The sequence below is a fragment of the Phoenix dactylifera genome, chromosome 2, assembly GCF_051530095.1.
Source record: "Phoenix dactylifera cultivar Ajwa chromosome 2, Ajwa_hap1_PhDact_Kaust_v1.1, whole genome shotgun sequence".
Lineage (NCBI taxonomy): Eukaryota > Viridiplantae > Streptophyta > Magnoliopsida > Arecales > Arecaceae > Phoenix > Phoenix dactylifera.
This window is the reverse complement of record NC_143191.1, coordinates 4,002,621-4,017,250: the sequence shown is the minus strand read 5'-3', so window position 1 is coordinate 4,017,250 and position 14,630 is coordinate 4,002,621. Positions and strand designations below refer to the sequence as shown.

The following is a 14,630-nucleotide window of genomic DNA, read 5'->3' as shown; positions in this document are numbered from 1 at the left end:
ATACCTTCCAGCTAGCCATTTTGGATGAGATCCTAAATTATTACAAATGGTATCAGAGCAAACCCAGCCTATAATCTATATAAACTAGAAGACACTATAGTATGGATCCATTGGGGCTAACCACGGCCGATCGCGGTGCTTGTGATTAAATTTGAATGGATTTGAACCTTTAGTCTAACGAGTATGTCAGGACGCGAGCATGTGTTTAGTTCCATATTGATTATTCGTTGGATAAATTTTGAATATTTATATATAATTAAGGATCTTAAATAATATCTTCCGATTAGCTATGATGAAGTGACAACAGCTTGAAATGAGCCTCTACCTTGTGAGTTCCTTTTCTTATAAAAGGGTTTTTAGATTAAAAAAAAACGCTATCGTATGCCGAAAGATGGTCTTCCTTCTGGTCACCTTAAACGGTTCAAGTTGACAGGCAGCCTGACCTTTGGCTGGTAACTGTGAGGACTCAATTGTAAGAAAAATAGTGGGGGCCTTTGCCCATAAAGTTGCTTGGATCAGTAGAAGACTTATCAGCCCTGTCCTCGTCGAGGCCATCATCAAAGGCCGCATTCCACTGCCATGTGGAGGCCCGCATGTAATGGTGTCGGCGTTGTTGGTGTTGGATGTCCATCAGACTAAGATGAAGTTAAACAAGTTTCCAGTAGAGTTGAGGACCACAGCATTTCACCAGAAAGTTTTCTTTCTTAGGTTTGACTAAGTACTCTTTAATATTATTTCATAAAAATAAAAAAATATCTTAACATTCTAATAATTTAAATCCAAAGTCTATCATAGGCATACTATACCATATTGAATGAAATACAAACTACGTACCATCTCGTACCGAAATGTACCGAGATGCATACAGGTCCGTATTAAAATAAAAATTGAAAAAAAGTTAGAGAGCTATTTCGACACATAAGTATATTATATCGAACTGATAAAATATCGATACGGTATTTGGTACTGAGATTATGGTGTTTGTTCGATGATATTTTTATTGAGAACAAATTACCAATTAATTTCTAAATTTTTTATTTAAAAATAAATTATTTTATTATTTTTTGTTCTGATTTGCTAAACTAAAGTAGGTATAAAGCTGGCTCAAAGCAGATGGATCGGAGAGAAAGCTGGGCTCCTTTGATCGGCATCCTCTTCTTGCTCATGTTCTCCACCCCGCTGCTGCCAAAATCGCCAGTGGGATCAAGTGGCTGCGGCCAATTCTGAAATGTTTGCAGTAGAAATAGCCATTTCTGACATTCCTCCTCTGACCATTTCTCAGGGGGTTCATCATCTAAAACTATTGTCTAATGGCCGAGTTGCATGGAGCGTGGAAAAGGTTGACCTATGCTATTAAGATCCTAAGAGGATCTTGTATTATACTTGAGAGGGATTCAAGTACATTTATTAAATGATATCATACATGACCTCCAAGAAATGGTGCTCAACCCTCATCGAGGATTGTTGGTGGATGATGGCTTTCTTTGATTCTTTTATTATGGTTCATACCTATAAGGAGGCAAACAAAATTATAAATTGTGTGCATTTTATGCGACCAATCATGCATGACTTGTATGGTGGGATTTGACTTTGTTCTCCCTTCTCTTCTCTTGAAAATTTTTCTATAGCAACTCCCGTGAATGTGTTTCCATGTTTATAGTATTATAGTTCTACCAAAAATTAGAAAATTAAAGAGAATGTAGTGTTGTTTGTAAATTTGTATATACTGCAGCCATGCCCCTTATCACCTTAAAACTGGCTAGAACTCGGCACCGTAGGATAAATTGAATATATCCGGTTTGAATCGGACGGCCAAAAAAAATTGCAGGAAGAAACTTACGGAATACCTGTAGCACCTCCTATTCTTTCTTTGGATAATTAGGCTCCGCCAACGTGGCAATTTCCACGCCACAGACCCACCTGTACTCAGGTGCGGCTCAGCTGTTTCCGCTCACACAGGAAACAGACCGAGCCGGACAGCTGGAGCCCTCTGCTTGGCTGTTAGACATGGGTCCCGCCATTCAGAAACTTAGTTCAAACGGTGTCTTAACGTCGTCCGAGAAGTAATAAAATAATAATAATAAACCAATTATACGGCGGAAATCCATCGCTCCATCTCCGGCCCCCTCTTCTTTCTTCCTCCGAGGAGAGCCGCCGGCGATGCCACCTCCGTGGCGGCGGCCGATGGACAGCGATGACCGATGCCATGGGCAAGTGAAATTAGATCCAAGGCACCCCTCTCCCTTCTCATCCTCCCATTCCAACAATGCCATCGCCCCTCATCGCCGAGGAGGATGAAGTGGACCGTGCTCTCCTCGCTTCCCGCCTCCTCTCCAGCTCTCCGTCTTCCCCTGTTCTCTCCTCCGCCTCCTTCTCCAGCCAAAACCTTCTCTTTTCTTTCTCCTAGATCCCCTCTTCGTCAAGTCCAAGCTCCACTTCTCCCTGCAGCCCGCCACCCCCGCCTTGCCTACCTGTCCTCCGGCGATGGCTGGATTCGGATATATAACTCTGCCACCCGGCCGACCCCTGCGTTTCCCATCTCGACTTGGGAGGCCCCGGCCGCGGAGGTGGCATCGCCGCCGATCTGCTCGGGGGCGGACGCGGAACGATGGGTTTCCTCCCTATAATTGAATTATTATTATTATATCAGTAGTTTTCAAGCGGCGTTAAAGCACCGTCGCTCTGTTTCCTGTTTGAGGGGAAACAGCTGAGCCGCACCCCCTGTTCTCGGCTTCGCGGTAGCAAATGCCCGTATGATCCACCTTGATACCCCCGGCTCGCCGAACAAAGATTTTTTTATTTTTGGGGCGACAACGTTATCGATTTCATTCCAAGCTCTCTGCTTTCCTCAACTCGAAATCTCGCTCGTTTCTCTTCCCTCCTCTCACCCGCGATCTAATTGTCAGGACCCTACTCACAATTCGCGCAGGATTACCTCTCTGGCGCTCTCATGAACTGCCTCAGGGCGCGGGAGGCTTCAACTTCTCTCAGCCATTCCACCTAACACCTTAAGTGCAATTCGAGATTCCTTGGAATCCATTAAGATGATAGGCATCTCCACTGCGTCGCGCTGTTCCTACTGCCCTCCCGGAATAAAGCCCCTTAACGTTTCCTTTTCGACGAGTCTCTCTCTATCCAAGTCTTGGTCCCTGTCGATACCACTCTCTACTACAAAGAAGAGGTCCGGCTGCGAGCTCCGCCTCCACCGCCGCTACCCTTGGTGCCGCGCGGCCAAGACCGGCCCGGTGAAGAAGAGAGCAACGAAGAGGAGAGCTCCGGAGAAGCCGGTAACCGACGATGATGACGGCCTGGTAGAGGCGGTACCCTCGCCAGGCCAGCCATCTCCATTGCCGAAGCCGCCCACAGGCTTCGTGCTGGACCCTCATGGAAGGGTCCTCACGGCTTCTTTAAATCGGTTAGCCACCATTGTAAGTGTCTCTTGCTTTTTTTCCCCTTTTTAATTTATGAACACTATACTCTGAAATATGTAATATTGTGGATTCCACTGAATTCATTGGTTGTTAACCCAACCTTAAACATTCATCAAGATGCAAGACCAGCATAAAGTGGGGCAGAAAGAGATGAGAAGTTCAGCATGTCATATTTGCAATGTGGGAAAGCGAATGCACTTCCACCACATTCTTGCACCTCAGTTCCATGTGAAGAATGCAAAAAGAAATGTGTTCCATGACAATTAGAGGATGAAATAAAGTGTCGGTGGGTTGGAGACTAAAGACAGACGGAGATGGTTGCTTACCCCTTTTCTTTGTTGTGTGAGATATTGTGTCTGCTCAGAAACATAGTTTACTAGCTAATCATGATCCTAAATTCTGTTTTAGATCTTTCTGAAAATACCAATCATACTATAATGGTTCTCTAGAATGGCCATATTCATCATATATAGTTGTATTCTTTAGAGGATGGTGCCAGTGGATGCAGTAGAGATCAAAATAAAACAGAAAGAGGTAGGGAGGTTTAGAAGGGAATTAAACAAAGAATAGGGGGAGAGAGAGACCTAATCTTCGATGCAGTAAGAAATTCTCAGAGCTAAGAGATGGTGACACAGGAGTTAGTCTTTGTGTTGTAGGTGAACATTCCTCCCTGTGGTTGAGGGCCCCTTTCTTCTTCTTCTAAATATTTTTTTTCTTCCATTAGCTAGAGGAGATGTGGGACTGAGGCGGTTTGGCTTTTCTTTCTTTTCTTTTCTTTTCTTTTCTTTTCTTTTCTTTTTTTTATGTTTCTACTGGCTGGGTTGGCCAGTTCTTCACCTTGTTTGTCATAGTGAGAACTACTTTCTAAACTCCTACCATCTGGAATAATTTCCTTGTTCCATAGTGAGAACTTCTTCCTGTTCTTCTTTTAAATAATTTCTTTCTTCCATTATCTGGGGGGAGATATGGGACTGAGGCGGTTTAGCTTTTGTTTCTTTTCTTTCTTTCTTTCTTTTCTCTTTCTTTTTTGAATGTTTCTACTGGCTGGGTTGGTAGTTCTTCACCTTGGTTGTCATTAGTGAGAACTATTTTCCAAATTCCTACCATCTTAAGTTGGATTTATAATTTTCTTGTTATACTGATATTTATACTAATACCGGAAATATGTTACAGGTTGACTCTACAAATAATTTGCCTTTAGAATGCGTAATTAGGAGAGTCTTTCAAAGTTCTCAAGGGGATGAGTGCATGCTGCTCTGTCCAGTTGATACGTGAGTATGTGCCTTCAAGGTGTTAAGCAAATTTTCTGAATGTGTGGTCCTCTGAAAAATAAATTGTCTTTGTTCAGGCCTGTACAGATCTTGAAGAGCACAAACTTCAATGGATGGTCAGCTGTATGTCTCTTGTTCTTATGTAAATTGCAAATGCCAGATAAAATTCCATTAACATCAATGTGATAATCTTGATAATCAATTTTTAATGCTTTATGTATTGTTCTATATGAGCATTTCTATGGGTTTTATTTGTCTTAGCTTCTGAATGTGCACATTGTCTTAGTTCTAGATGTTGATCAGCACTGCAAGATAGTATATGGATTTATCTTTGTTTCTGATTTATTTGCTACTTATCTGATTTATCTTCTCTAGTAGTGGGAAGCTTATCTGCTACTAGAATGAATAGGATTGCAATAAATTATTAATCAATAGTGAAAGCTAGCTATTCCCAATTTTCTGTTTTACCATTTTTCTTATGAGTTGATCCTCTTATTTGGTTACTTTGCTTGTAAGCTCACATGATTTCTTTTTATTTTTTATATGTTCCTTGTTGTTCTCATCATAAAACATATCTTATGAGCTTTGTTAACTAAGCTTGGATAGGGTTAAAGGGCTGGATATTTTCTTCTTTTTTGAGAGAAAGCAGTACAAGAGCATCACTTGCAGGATATTTCTTAAAGTAACCCATGCATTCCTCTGACTTTAGGGCTGCCACCTTGTCCTGGGAGGGACTATCCTAACCAAGGCTTTTAGGTGTTAGTCCTTGTCTAGCATCTACAGTGCTATACCATCGCGGGCTAATGCTGGCACTGGGAACATGCACGTGCACATGTGTTGCAAGGCAAACATGCTGATTCAGTGCAGGTTGGTACGGCTCAGTATCAATTGGTACTGAGCCGAACAATATTATTTGTTTGTTTTTGCCTTGACGAAACACAGTAAAGCACTTGCGATGCTGGCAACTGGCTGGCACAATGTTATCCAGTGGCATTTTATTCCTTGACCTTAATTGTTATTTTACCTAGTATTTATACTAGTAAAAAATGTTCATTCTTGTTAGAACTTTGTTTTCTTGTTTGCCTTTTCATTTCTCATTCATTGAACAATATCTATTTTCTTTCTCGTTTGTCCAACCTTCATTTATTGATTAGAAAAACTTTAAAGCGGATACGTTAATATTGTGTTGTGGGTTAAATTCATTTAGTTGATAATTCATAAAAAATCTTTTATTTTGCTATTTATCATAATAGAAACACTACTGATGCCTGTCCGAAGCTTTGCATTAGAAAGGTAAAGTTTATCGTTTGTTGGGAATCAGTTTTAAAAAGCATGCCAAGCTATGAAATGAATCCAAATTTTATTTTTGTTAATTTAGGTGGCCCCTATTAGAGGTAGCCCTTGGTTAAAAATACTTGGTGAAGAGGATCCATAAAGCTGATCCCAAATGCTTGGGGAAATTCTTAATTGTCTTGTACTTGTCCTAATTAGGTCCATGATCTATTTTGCAGGTCAATGATGATGAAGTTGAGGCTATCATTCCTGCTGCTGCATATGCTCTTGCTAAAATCCATATGCATCTTGTATTTAGTGGGTAAAGACCGTTGTGTTTCTTTTGATTAGACTTAATTCTTTTCTGGGTTTTAATGGTTTTCTGTAAGTTTTTGGTAAACAACCTAACTGGTTTTCTGCTTCTCATAATCTACAACAAATTACTGCATTTTTTTCTTTAGATCATTTGACATAATGGTCTTCATTCTAATTTGCTCCATCTGTCTTTCTTGTTCAGATTCTGTTACACAGCAAGGGGTAGCTTTTGCTATTCTGAGGACGACATACTTGAATTCCGCACAGGCAATGTTTCTTTAGATATTACTGTCAAAGGAGATATAGAAATGATTTATGTTTTCTTGCTCTGTAAGTTTAAATTGAAGGATTTTTTTTTTCTGATTGTTAATTAAATAAGTGATGAAGTAGGCTGATAAGGCTGACCTTAAATAGATAGGAATGGAGTCTGCAATCTATGGCTCTACATCATTGTTCTAATCTAAAATTTGCAGCAAGCCAGGATGGTTCCAGCAGTCTCCTCTTAAAAGACCAACAATACAACGTAGCTACAGGAACAAACTAAGACATGGAAGATTTGGCTTAACATTATTTTTAAAATTAAACCATGTCGAATCATTAGTAGTTGAACATTAGACTGAAACCTTTTACTTACCTGGTTCCTTGCACTCCTTTCTACGTGAAACTCCATGTTTTTTTGATAAATGAGCCTTTTTTCTGTGCATAGTGAGGCAAATGTTTATGTCTATATTATGCTGGTATGAGAAACAGGGGTTAGTAAAGAAAAAAGGGAGCTTGTGGAGAATGTTGCACAATAAAGAGGGCTTACATAACAAGTGGAGTATCACCAAAATGACAATGTTAAAATGGAGTTGTGGTCAAATTAGAAAGAATAGATTGAGTAGTGAGTATATTAGATGAGCTGCAGGAGTTGCATAATGGACAAAATGATGGATAATCATTTTAGATAGTGCATGTACGTACAACAAAATTTGACGGGGCTCTAATATGGAGAGGTACTTTTATTTGTATTGAAGAATGCTCAAAAATGAGGGAAAGACCTAGGTAACAAGGATGGAGGGTGTGAAAACAGAAAATTGAAAAGCTTGAAATAGGGTAATGCTATTGCTAGAGCAGTTTTAGTTGCTTCCAAAGCACTCAATTAGCATTTTATAGAATTTGCCATCATGCTGTTTAGAACAAAGGTCCAGCTATTAGTGTTTTTTTTAAAAACTAAATTACCACCTCTCCTTCCCCATCCACCACTTATCTTTTTATCTTCCTTTTCCCCATCTATCTAGCAAGTTTTCCAACCCCTTCACCTTCCTTAGCTCTGCCTTTCACCCCTCCCACTGAGCATTCAAGGGTACAAATATAGATCTAAATAATCTAATTATTTGATAATTAGACTAGCGCCAATGTCCACCACTCCCTCTTTGTTGCCACCAACGCTATTGCCTCCTATGATTGCTTCCTTTTCCCGCCTCTCCCTAGCATGTTATTGTTGATGCCCTTATTGTTGCCCCCCTCCCTATTGACCACCACTATGGTGCTTGCCTTATCCTTATAACCCTCAAGGTGGTAGTGTAGGCCCTATGTTGAGCAAATGTTACTTTTACATTCTCTTCACTGGTGGGCCACATGTTGCCTTATGTATGGGTGGGCCAGAATGGGGCCTAGTGATTGGTGGTGTCCATGTACTTGTTCTCTAGGCCGAGCTATGTGGAGGGTGTGGCCAGAGTGGGGCCCATGTGGTTACTGAATGGGGATGCGGAATGGATGGGATGGTGAGCGTGTTGGTACATGATTTGGCAGAGGTGGCAATAAACCTGTTGGTGAATGCATAATACTCTGGGAAGAACTTGGCAACATTGAGGGAGGTTGCTGACCTCTGCGAGGGGGTGTACAGATCAATGGGGAGGGGGTACACAGGGAAAGTAACGACGGATAGGGGAGGAGCTACCAACATCAATGAGAGGAGGAGGATTTGGTGTAGTGAGTGTAGAGCTTGGTGGCTAAGGCTTGTCTGGAGCTTAATGCCATTGTTTAGAATAAGATTATCTAGATCATTTAATGCTTTTCATGTTTTTGTTGATCTTTGTCAATGCATGCTTTGGATTAGTGTACAAGTGCTCAGAGGAGGTGATGGCTGGTTGTTGCAGTGCAATGGAGGAGGAGGTAGAGGGGGTTGGAGAGCTCAGCATGGGAGTTGAGAAAAAGAGAAAAGAAAAAGGGTAATGGTGGATGGGATGGAGAAGGGGTAATTTAGGGGATGAGGAAAAGAATATTCGGTACACTTTCATTCCAAAGGGTATAACAATCAAGTGATCTAAAATTCTAAATTGAGTGATCTTGAAGCAGTTAAATTGCTTTGGCAATAGTGTTACCCTTGAATGTTGAAGGCCCTACGTGGAAATTTTTGGAGAATGAGAACTGACTGACTGCATTAGTTGGATAAGGCTGGTTTGGTTGGTTATGGTTATGTTATAATGATCAATCAATTGACTGCATATACTGCCTGTTCCTTAACCTGACTACCTAAACTCGGAGGAATATGTGGCACATGGAGAATATTTAGTTCAATTACTATATTGAACTAAAAATGTCACAATTTTGATAGTATTGGCTGACAAACTGTTAGTTACCATGTACTGTCTGCTGATTTGGATCAAACATGCGGGACTTGGTCAAAATTGAGATCCAGTTGTTCCCATGTAAGGCTGTTGGGTAATTGCATGCCTGAATTCTACATTTCAGATTGTAAATCCAGGAAGGACATTAAATTCTTCTTTTATTGAAATTGCTAGTTTCACTATAAGTCGTTTCGGGTGAAAATATAGAAATCTATTGTCCATCCTTTAATGAAATGGGTTTCTTACTTTGGCCTAGCATGGATCATTAGCCTCCATTTCTTGTGCCCGACCTGCTCTGGAATCTTGTTGGTGCATCGAATCCCGCTATCTAGGGTTTCCAACCAACTTCCAATCGAACTTTTCTTTCATATATGATGAAACCAACGTCAAATTGTAATATTTATTGTTTTCTCATGTCTATAGTCAAATCTTTGTGTGTCAATGATCAACTTAGTGAATCTTCATTGTTAAAGGAAAAGTTTTTAAAGATTCTTTTTAGGTGATTCTGCTTCCCAACTTTTTGGTAGACTTGTTTCCCTTCATCGAGACCCAACTCTGCTCAGTATTTCCTCCTGGTATAGGCTACTGAAGTCTTAACAAGGCTTTCACATGTTAAAGTCTTTGTATAAGAATATGCATATACACAAATGAGGATTTATCATCTTTTCTGCAACCATAGTTCTTGGAGACCGGTCATTTGCTATTCAATTGTAATGTTATACAACAGGATTATATGCATTATAAGTAGAAAAAACTGTTTTTAGATGTTAGTTTCGCTGTATTAGAGTTATGTATCTTACAAAGGGGAAAGTAGCAATTGTTTGTGCATGAATTTGCTTCTTGTTTAAATGGTACAGCTAAATGTTTCACTATGTGAGGTAAATTTAACATGACTTAGATCTACTTGAAGTTCAATGGTTTCTGGAATACAAAAACAGAGCAGATATTTGAATTTATAGTTCCATAAACTGTAAAATTTGTTGAATCATGCAGATGATGGTGAAGATATTGATGGGTTACCTTCTGAAGGTGCAGAGATTACTTGCTTCCATTTGGTGAGATAGCCAATACTGTCTGGGATAATCCTTTTGTTGCTCTATGTTACATTCTGGGGTCAACTTTCCATCAGCAATTTTGTAGTTCCTCTGCTTAGGTGTCCATAGTTCTCTGTGTTTATGCTGTGTTTTACTATGTTAAAATGCATTTTTCTTTTTCTTTATCAGTTTCATCTACATTTATGAGAGGCTCTTCTTAAGCCCTTCTCTAAAGCATTAGTAAGCATGCATATTTTTCATATTCTGTAAGGGCTTTTATGTAAGGCACAAACTACCAAACTTTCTTTTGGTCATCTAAAATTAAGAAATCAGCACACTTTATAGAAAATGAAACCTTTTGATACTGTGACAAGCCAGGGAATTCTTAGATTGCTTAAGGAACTTTTGTAAAAGTTGCCCTAATTGGTCCAGTAAATGGGTATCCATTTCAGTTTGATGTGTTGAAGTAGGATAAGGAAATATTACCTTTAGACCAGATTATGAGGGAGTTTATGAACATTCTAGTTGTCTCATTGGAGGGCCAACTGGTCAACATGGATGCTTATGGGCACAATGTGCTATAAATTAATAAAGAATAGACTATAATATATATTACTGCTGTATCGGACAACAGAGCACTAATATGCATTTATAACACCCCTCAAACTTGTTGGGCAAAGCCATATCCCATTTTTGAGGTTTGGATTTGCGAGAACTGAATCAAGCAGGAAGTGCAGGCAGAATTTTATTGGGTTTGAGATGGTGCACCATCTGCTAGGGAGATTTGTGGTTTGACTCTAACTTCCAGTAATGAGGTTTAAAAAGGAAATGACAACTCAAGCTGTTTGCACGCAACAGAGCTCCCTGGTTCCACAGTAAGGATTGAACAATTGATCATTTTCTAATTAAATAAACCGATCAGTTTCTTTTTTCCAAGAAAAATTCCTAAAGGACATTTAATCCTTCGAATTTTGTTTATCAAGACTGGTAAGACATTTTTTGGTTGCCTTTTTCCCTTATCATTGTCTGTAAATACTGAAACATATTATTTCTAGATTAGGCATTTCAGTGGATACCATAATCAAGTTCATAATGAACTATGAAGTTGATATTATCACAAAATGTCCATAAGACTGCATGGCAAGTCTTCCATTCTAATCCTGAATTGTTGAGATTTTATTTTGCAGGATGGGACACAATATATGATCTATACACCATCTGATCCTCTTCTTTTCGTTGCCGTTAAGGTAGATTGTCATTTTTTCTTATATCAGAGATCATTCATGTAGATAAAACTTATCTTGCTAGTCTTTTTCATAAGATATCCTGAAGCTCTCTTAAAGTGCATTTAAAAAAAAATCTCCTTTCCATAAGCGGTTTAGAATTCTGATTGTTAAATCAGATGCAGAAAAGTGACCATTATTTTACCTGTGCAGGACAAAAATGGTTTATTGCAAATTGCTGATGATGTAAGCAGTTCCATCCATTTTTGAATGTCGCGTGTTCTTGATTACTATTAACTAGTTATTGATACTTCTTTTCCATAAAAAAATTCTCTCCCATGTAATGAATGTCTTTTTGTGCTGTCATTATTTGCTAAGACATTGATGGGCAAATTCAGATACATAATGTGGACACCATATAGTTGGGACAAGGCTGAATGGTTGTGATTATAGTATTTGCTAAGAGATTTTGCGTCTGGCATTTTTACCCTCTAATGATTCACTCATTTGCATGCCTCAAATGTCCATTACATTGCATAGATTTGTTCAGAACATGGGTTTCTTTGTTTGGTTGTATGGCCAGCGACTTTGTTTCTTCACACACCTGCTTCAGTCTAGATTCTGCTTTCAGTGCAATTTGGGTTTGTTGCAGGAAAACCATTTTACTATCCCAAGCTATTAATTTTTCATAGACAAGTGCGTCAAGGTGCTACATTTTGATTTCTTGCATATGTTATTTAGCAAAAATTATTTATCGAGAATAAATTTAAGTTAGTCCGCATTAGGAAAGCTAAAGTCTGAACATTTGGAAGTTTTTTCTCAACAAAATGAACTAGCATTGATGCAACAGGTAGGAGAGAATGAAGTTTTGTTATTTAAGCTTAAGTTTCTTACATCTAAAGTTGTAAACAGGATCTCTTGGATGACCCTGCCATCATTGGTGCCATAGACGAGGAGACAGAATTCAATGCGTTGGTGGTATGTAACCTTTGTCTGCTAATTCGGAAGGCACTTTTAAAATGTTTATAACGTGTATGAGTCAAAAACATCCAATTAATGTTTTACTTGTTTAAATCTATTTGGAGAAAAATATCGTAGCCATGCTTCTTTTTGGTGCTCTTTGAACTTGGACGATTGAACCCTAAGATATATTCTTTCCATGTTTATACAACTAGAAAACTTGCTTGTAATCTAGCTACTTTGTCATAATATGCCCTCTTTTAACTTTTGTAGGAGGAGGAGGCTGCTCTTCTTGAATCTTTGCTGCGAGAAAGATGACCACATTCTGCCTACGCTAGAAGAAACTGCTTTACGTACTTGCTTCGAAGATACCCTCAGGAATGTAAATAATGAATAAAGTGTAGTTCAAGTATGCCTGATGTTTAAGTGTTGCCTAATTATATACTTCCATGAATCTAAGTACATGTCATGGGGCATTTTCATTTATTCTCTCTCTATCTACATCATCTGTTGGTGCAATTTTACTGGCTTATGGCCAGTTATCATATAAAACTGGCAAATCCTATGCACAGTCTCATTTCTTGGAGCAACTACATGAAAGCTGATATCTCAAATCCTTGGCCCTTGCAAGTGCTCTTTTCTCTAATGGATGACTGGGAAGGCAACAATACTATCCAACAAATTCTTGGACAAATGGTATCACTCTCAGTAGAACTGAATTGGCAAAATGAGCGGATTCTTAGAATGAATTGGCCGACATACATGCTATTAATTAAGCTGGTTCAGTTTTTGTTGGTTAAGTAGCAATAAAACAAGATTAGCTGAGTAATTTTTATCATGTTCCATTACCATGATAGCTGAATCATGATATCATGCTAATGTGAGATAGATGCAAGTTTGTTTTTCTATGGAGGTACACACTGTGGAAGCACTTTCTATAGATTTATCTTTTTCCAGTTGCAGCTGCATCAATCATTTTCCTTTTCTTTTTCAAGACAGGCTGCATATATTTTGTTCATGTCGCTTAATTTGGGTGTATCAGATGAAGGCAAAAAATGCATTCAGGCCTGGCAGGGCAGTTCAAGGTCGAATCCAACGAAATAGCTTGTGGTCAGCGTACTAAAAAAATAAAGAACAAGAGTGGGTCTGGAAAGCAAGCATGAGAGAAGAGTTCAAGTGAAATGCAGTAGATATTCTAGAAATTGGTGCATGCGATGCCTTATTTTGAGAGATAAATGTCTCTAAGTCCTTGAAACATACGTCACCAAGAGGGATCTTTGGTTTTTTCAGTATGCTTAACAACCCTAAATAATTCATGAACAGCATTTTCAGAAAAGCAAAACCTCAATGGCATCCAATTCAGTTTTTTTACCAAACTACATTAGATCAATCAATTAGTCTACATTTCAATTTACAATCAAAATAATATATAATCCTGAATTGTTGAGATTTTATTTGCAGGATAGGACGCATTATATGCTCTATACACTATATGATCCTCTTCTTTTGTTGCTGTTGAGATAACAAAATTAGAGGGAATAGAGGAGAGAGAGAAGAGAGAAGAAGAGAGGGAAACTAGCTACTTTCTCAAAATAGGGGAGGTTTAATCAGAATGGATGCAGCCCCTGGTGGTTGGCAGCAGTGGCACCTGCGACGGCCTGATGTCTGGCCTCCAGCGATAACCATGGTGGCATCAACACCCACGTCAGTCGATGATGGAGAAAAAGAAGAGAAAGCAGTTGCTAGATTGGCCCAAAATAAGAAGAATTGGGTATTGCGGCTCACCGGCTGGCAATCAAGACTCGACTGTGATAGTAGAGCTGGATCGAAGCTTTTGCAAGAAACCCAGCCTATTTCGGTGGTCGCCAGCAGCGAACACTGGAGGAAGAGTTGCTAAAATAGAGTACCCTCATTTCGAATGAATGCCGGTGTCTTATCAAATTAATTCAAAGGAAAACATCGCTAGAAGACCGGAAAAAGAAGAGAGGAGTGGCTTAGGTCTTACCTTAGTCCGGCGAGGTTTCCAGCGAGGAATCAAGAAGGAGACTTGGAATTGGCGGCCACTCTTGGGTCTTCATCGATGGAGCAAAGAGGAGGAAGGAGCCTTAAATAGAGAAAGTTTTCGGGGTTTTTGGTCAGTCATTAGGCTGTTCTAGGACTCTCGGAGCCCGTCGGAGTCGTGGGAGGAAGTAGACTCCCCATCTCGTGCAACAAGCATGCCTTTGGGCTAATCAAACCTGGCCTTTTTGGGGTGGCCCATAGGCCCACAAGTTGGGCTACGCGGGATTGGGCTGGGGCTGGCTCCAGGCCGGCCCACGAGCCTCAGAAAATTTCTGGGTTATTACACTAAGAGATTTTGTGTCTTGCATTTTCGCCCTCTAATGATTCACTCATATGCATCCCTCAAATGTCTATTACATTGCATAGATTTGTTCAGAACATTGGTTTCTTTGTTTGGTTGTATGGTCAGCAACTTTGTTTCTGCATACACCTGCTTTCAATATAGACTCTG

General features: G+C 39.5%; 1 protein-coding gene across 1 annotated transcript; it reads left to right on the top strand.

The window, feature by feature from the left end:
* Nucleotides 1–2,076: 2,076 nt before the first annotated feature.
* Nucleotides 2,077–12,732, top strand: LOC103702623 (BTB/POZ domain protein TNFAIP protein). Its single transcript, XM_008785124.6, has 10 exons — nucleotides 2,077–3,428; nucleotides 4,605–4,702; nucleotides 4,780–4,825; nucleotides 6,214–6,296; nucleotides 6,492–6,556; nucleotides 9,895–9,956; nucleotides 11,123–11,182; nucleotides 11,372–11,404; nucleotides 12,071–12,136; nucleotides 12,392–12,732. The coding sequence occupies exons 1-10, from the start codon at nucleotides 3,045–3,047 to the stop codon at nucleotides 12,434–12,436; spliced, it is 942 nt and encodes a 313-aa protein (XP_008783346.1). The 5' UTR covers nucleotides 2,077–3,044; the 3' UTR covers nucleotides 12,437–12,732.
* The last annotated feature ends 1,898 nt before the right edge of the window (nucleotides 12,733–14,630 follow it).

Bases quoted from the DNA above. Each gene is read 5' to 3' on its own strand.
- LOC103702623 (XM_008785124.6), top strand. From the start codon at position 3,045: ATGATAGGCATCTCCACTGCGTCGCGCTGTTCCTACTGCCCTCCCGGA. The intron at 4,703-4,779 runs GTGAGTATGTGC...GTCTTTGTTCAG, and splicing joins CTGCTCTGTCCAGTTGATAC to GCCTGTACAGATCTTGAAGA. The intron at 6,297-6,491 runs GTAAAGACCGTT...TTTCTTGTTCAG, and splicing joins ATGCATCTTGTATTTAGTGG to ATTCTGTTACACAGCAAGGG.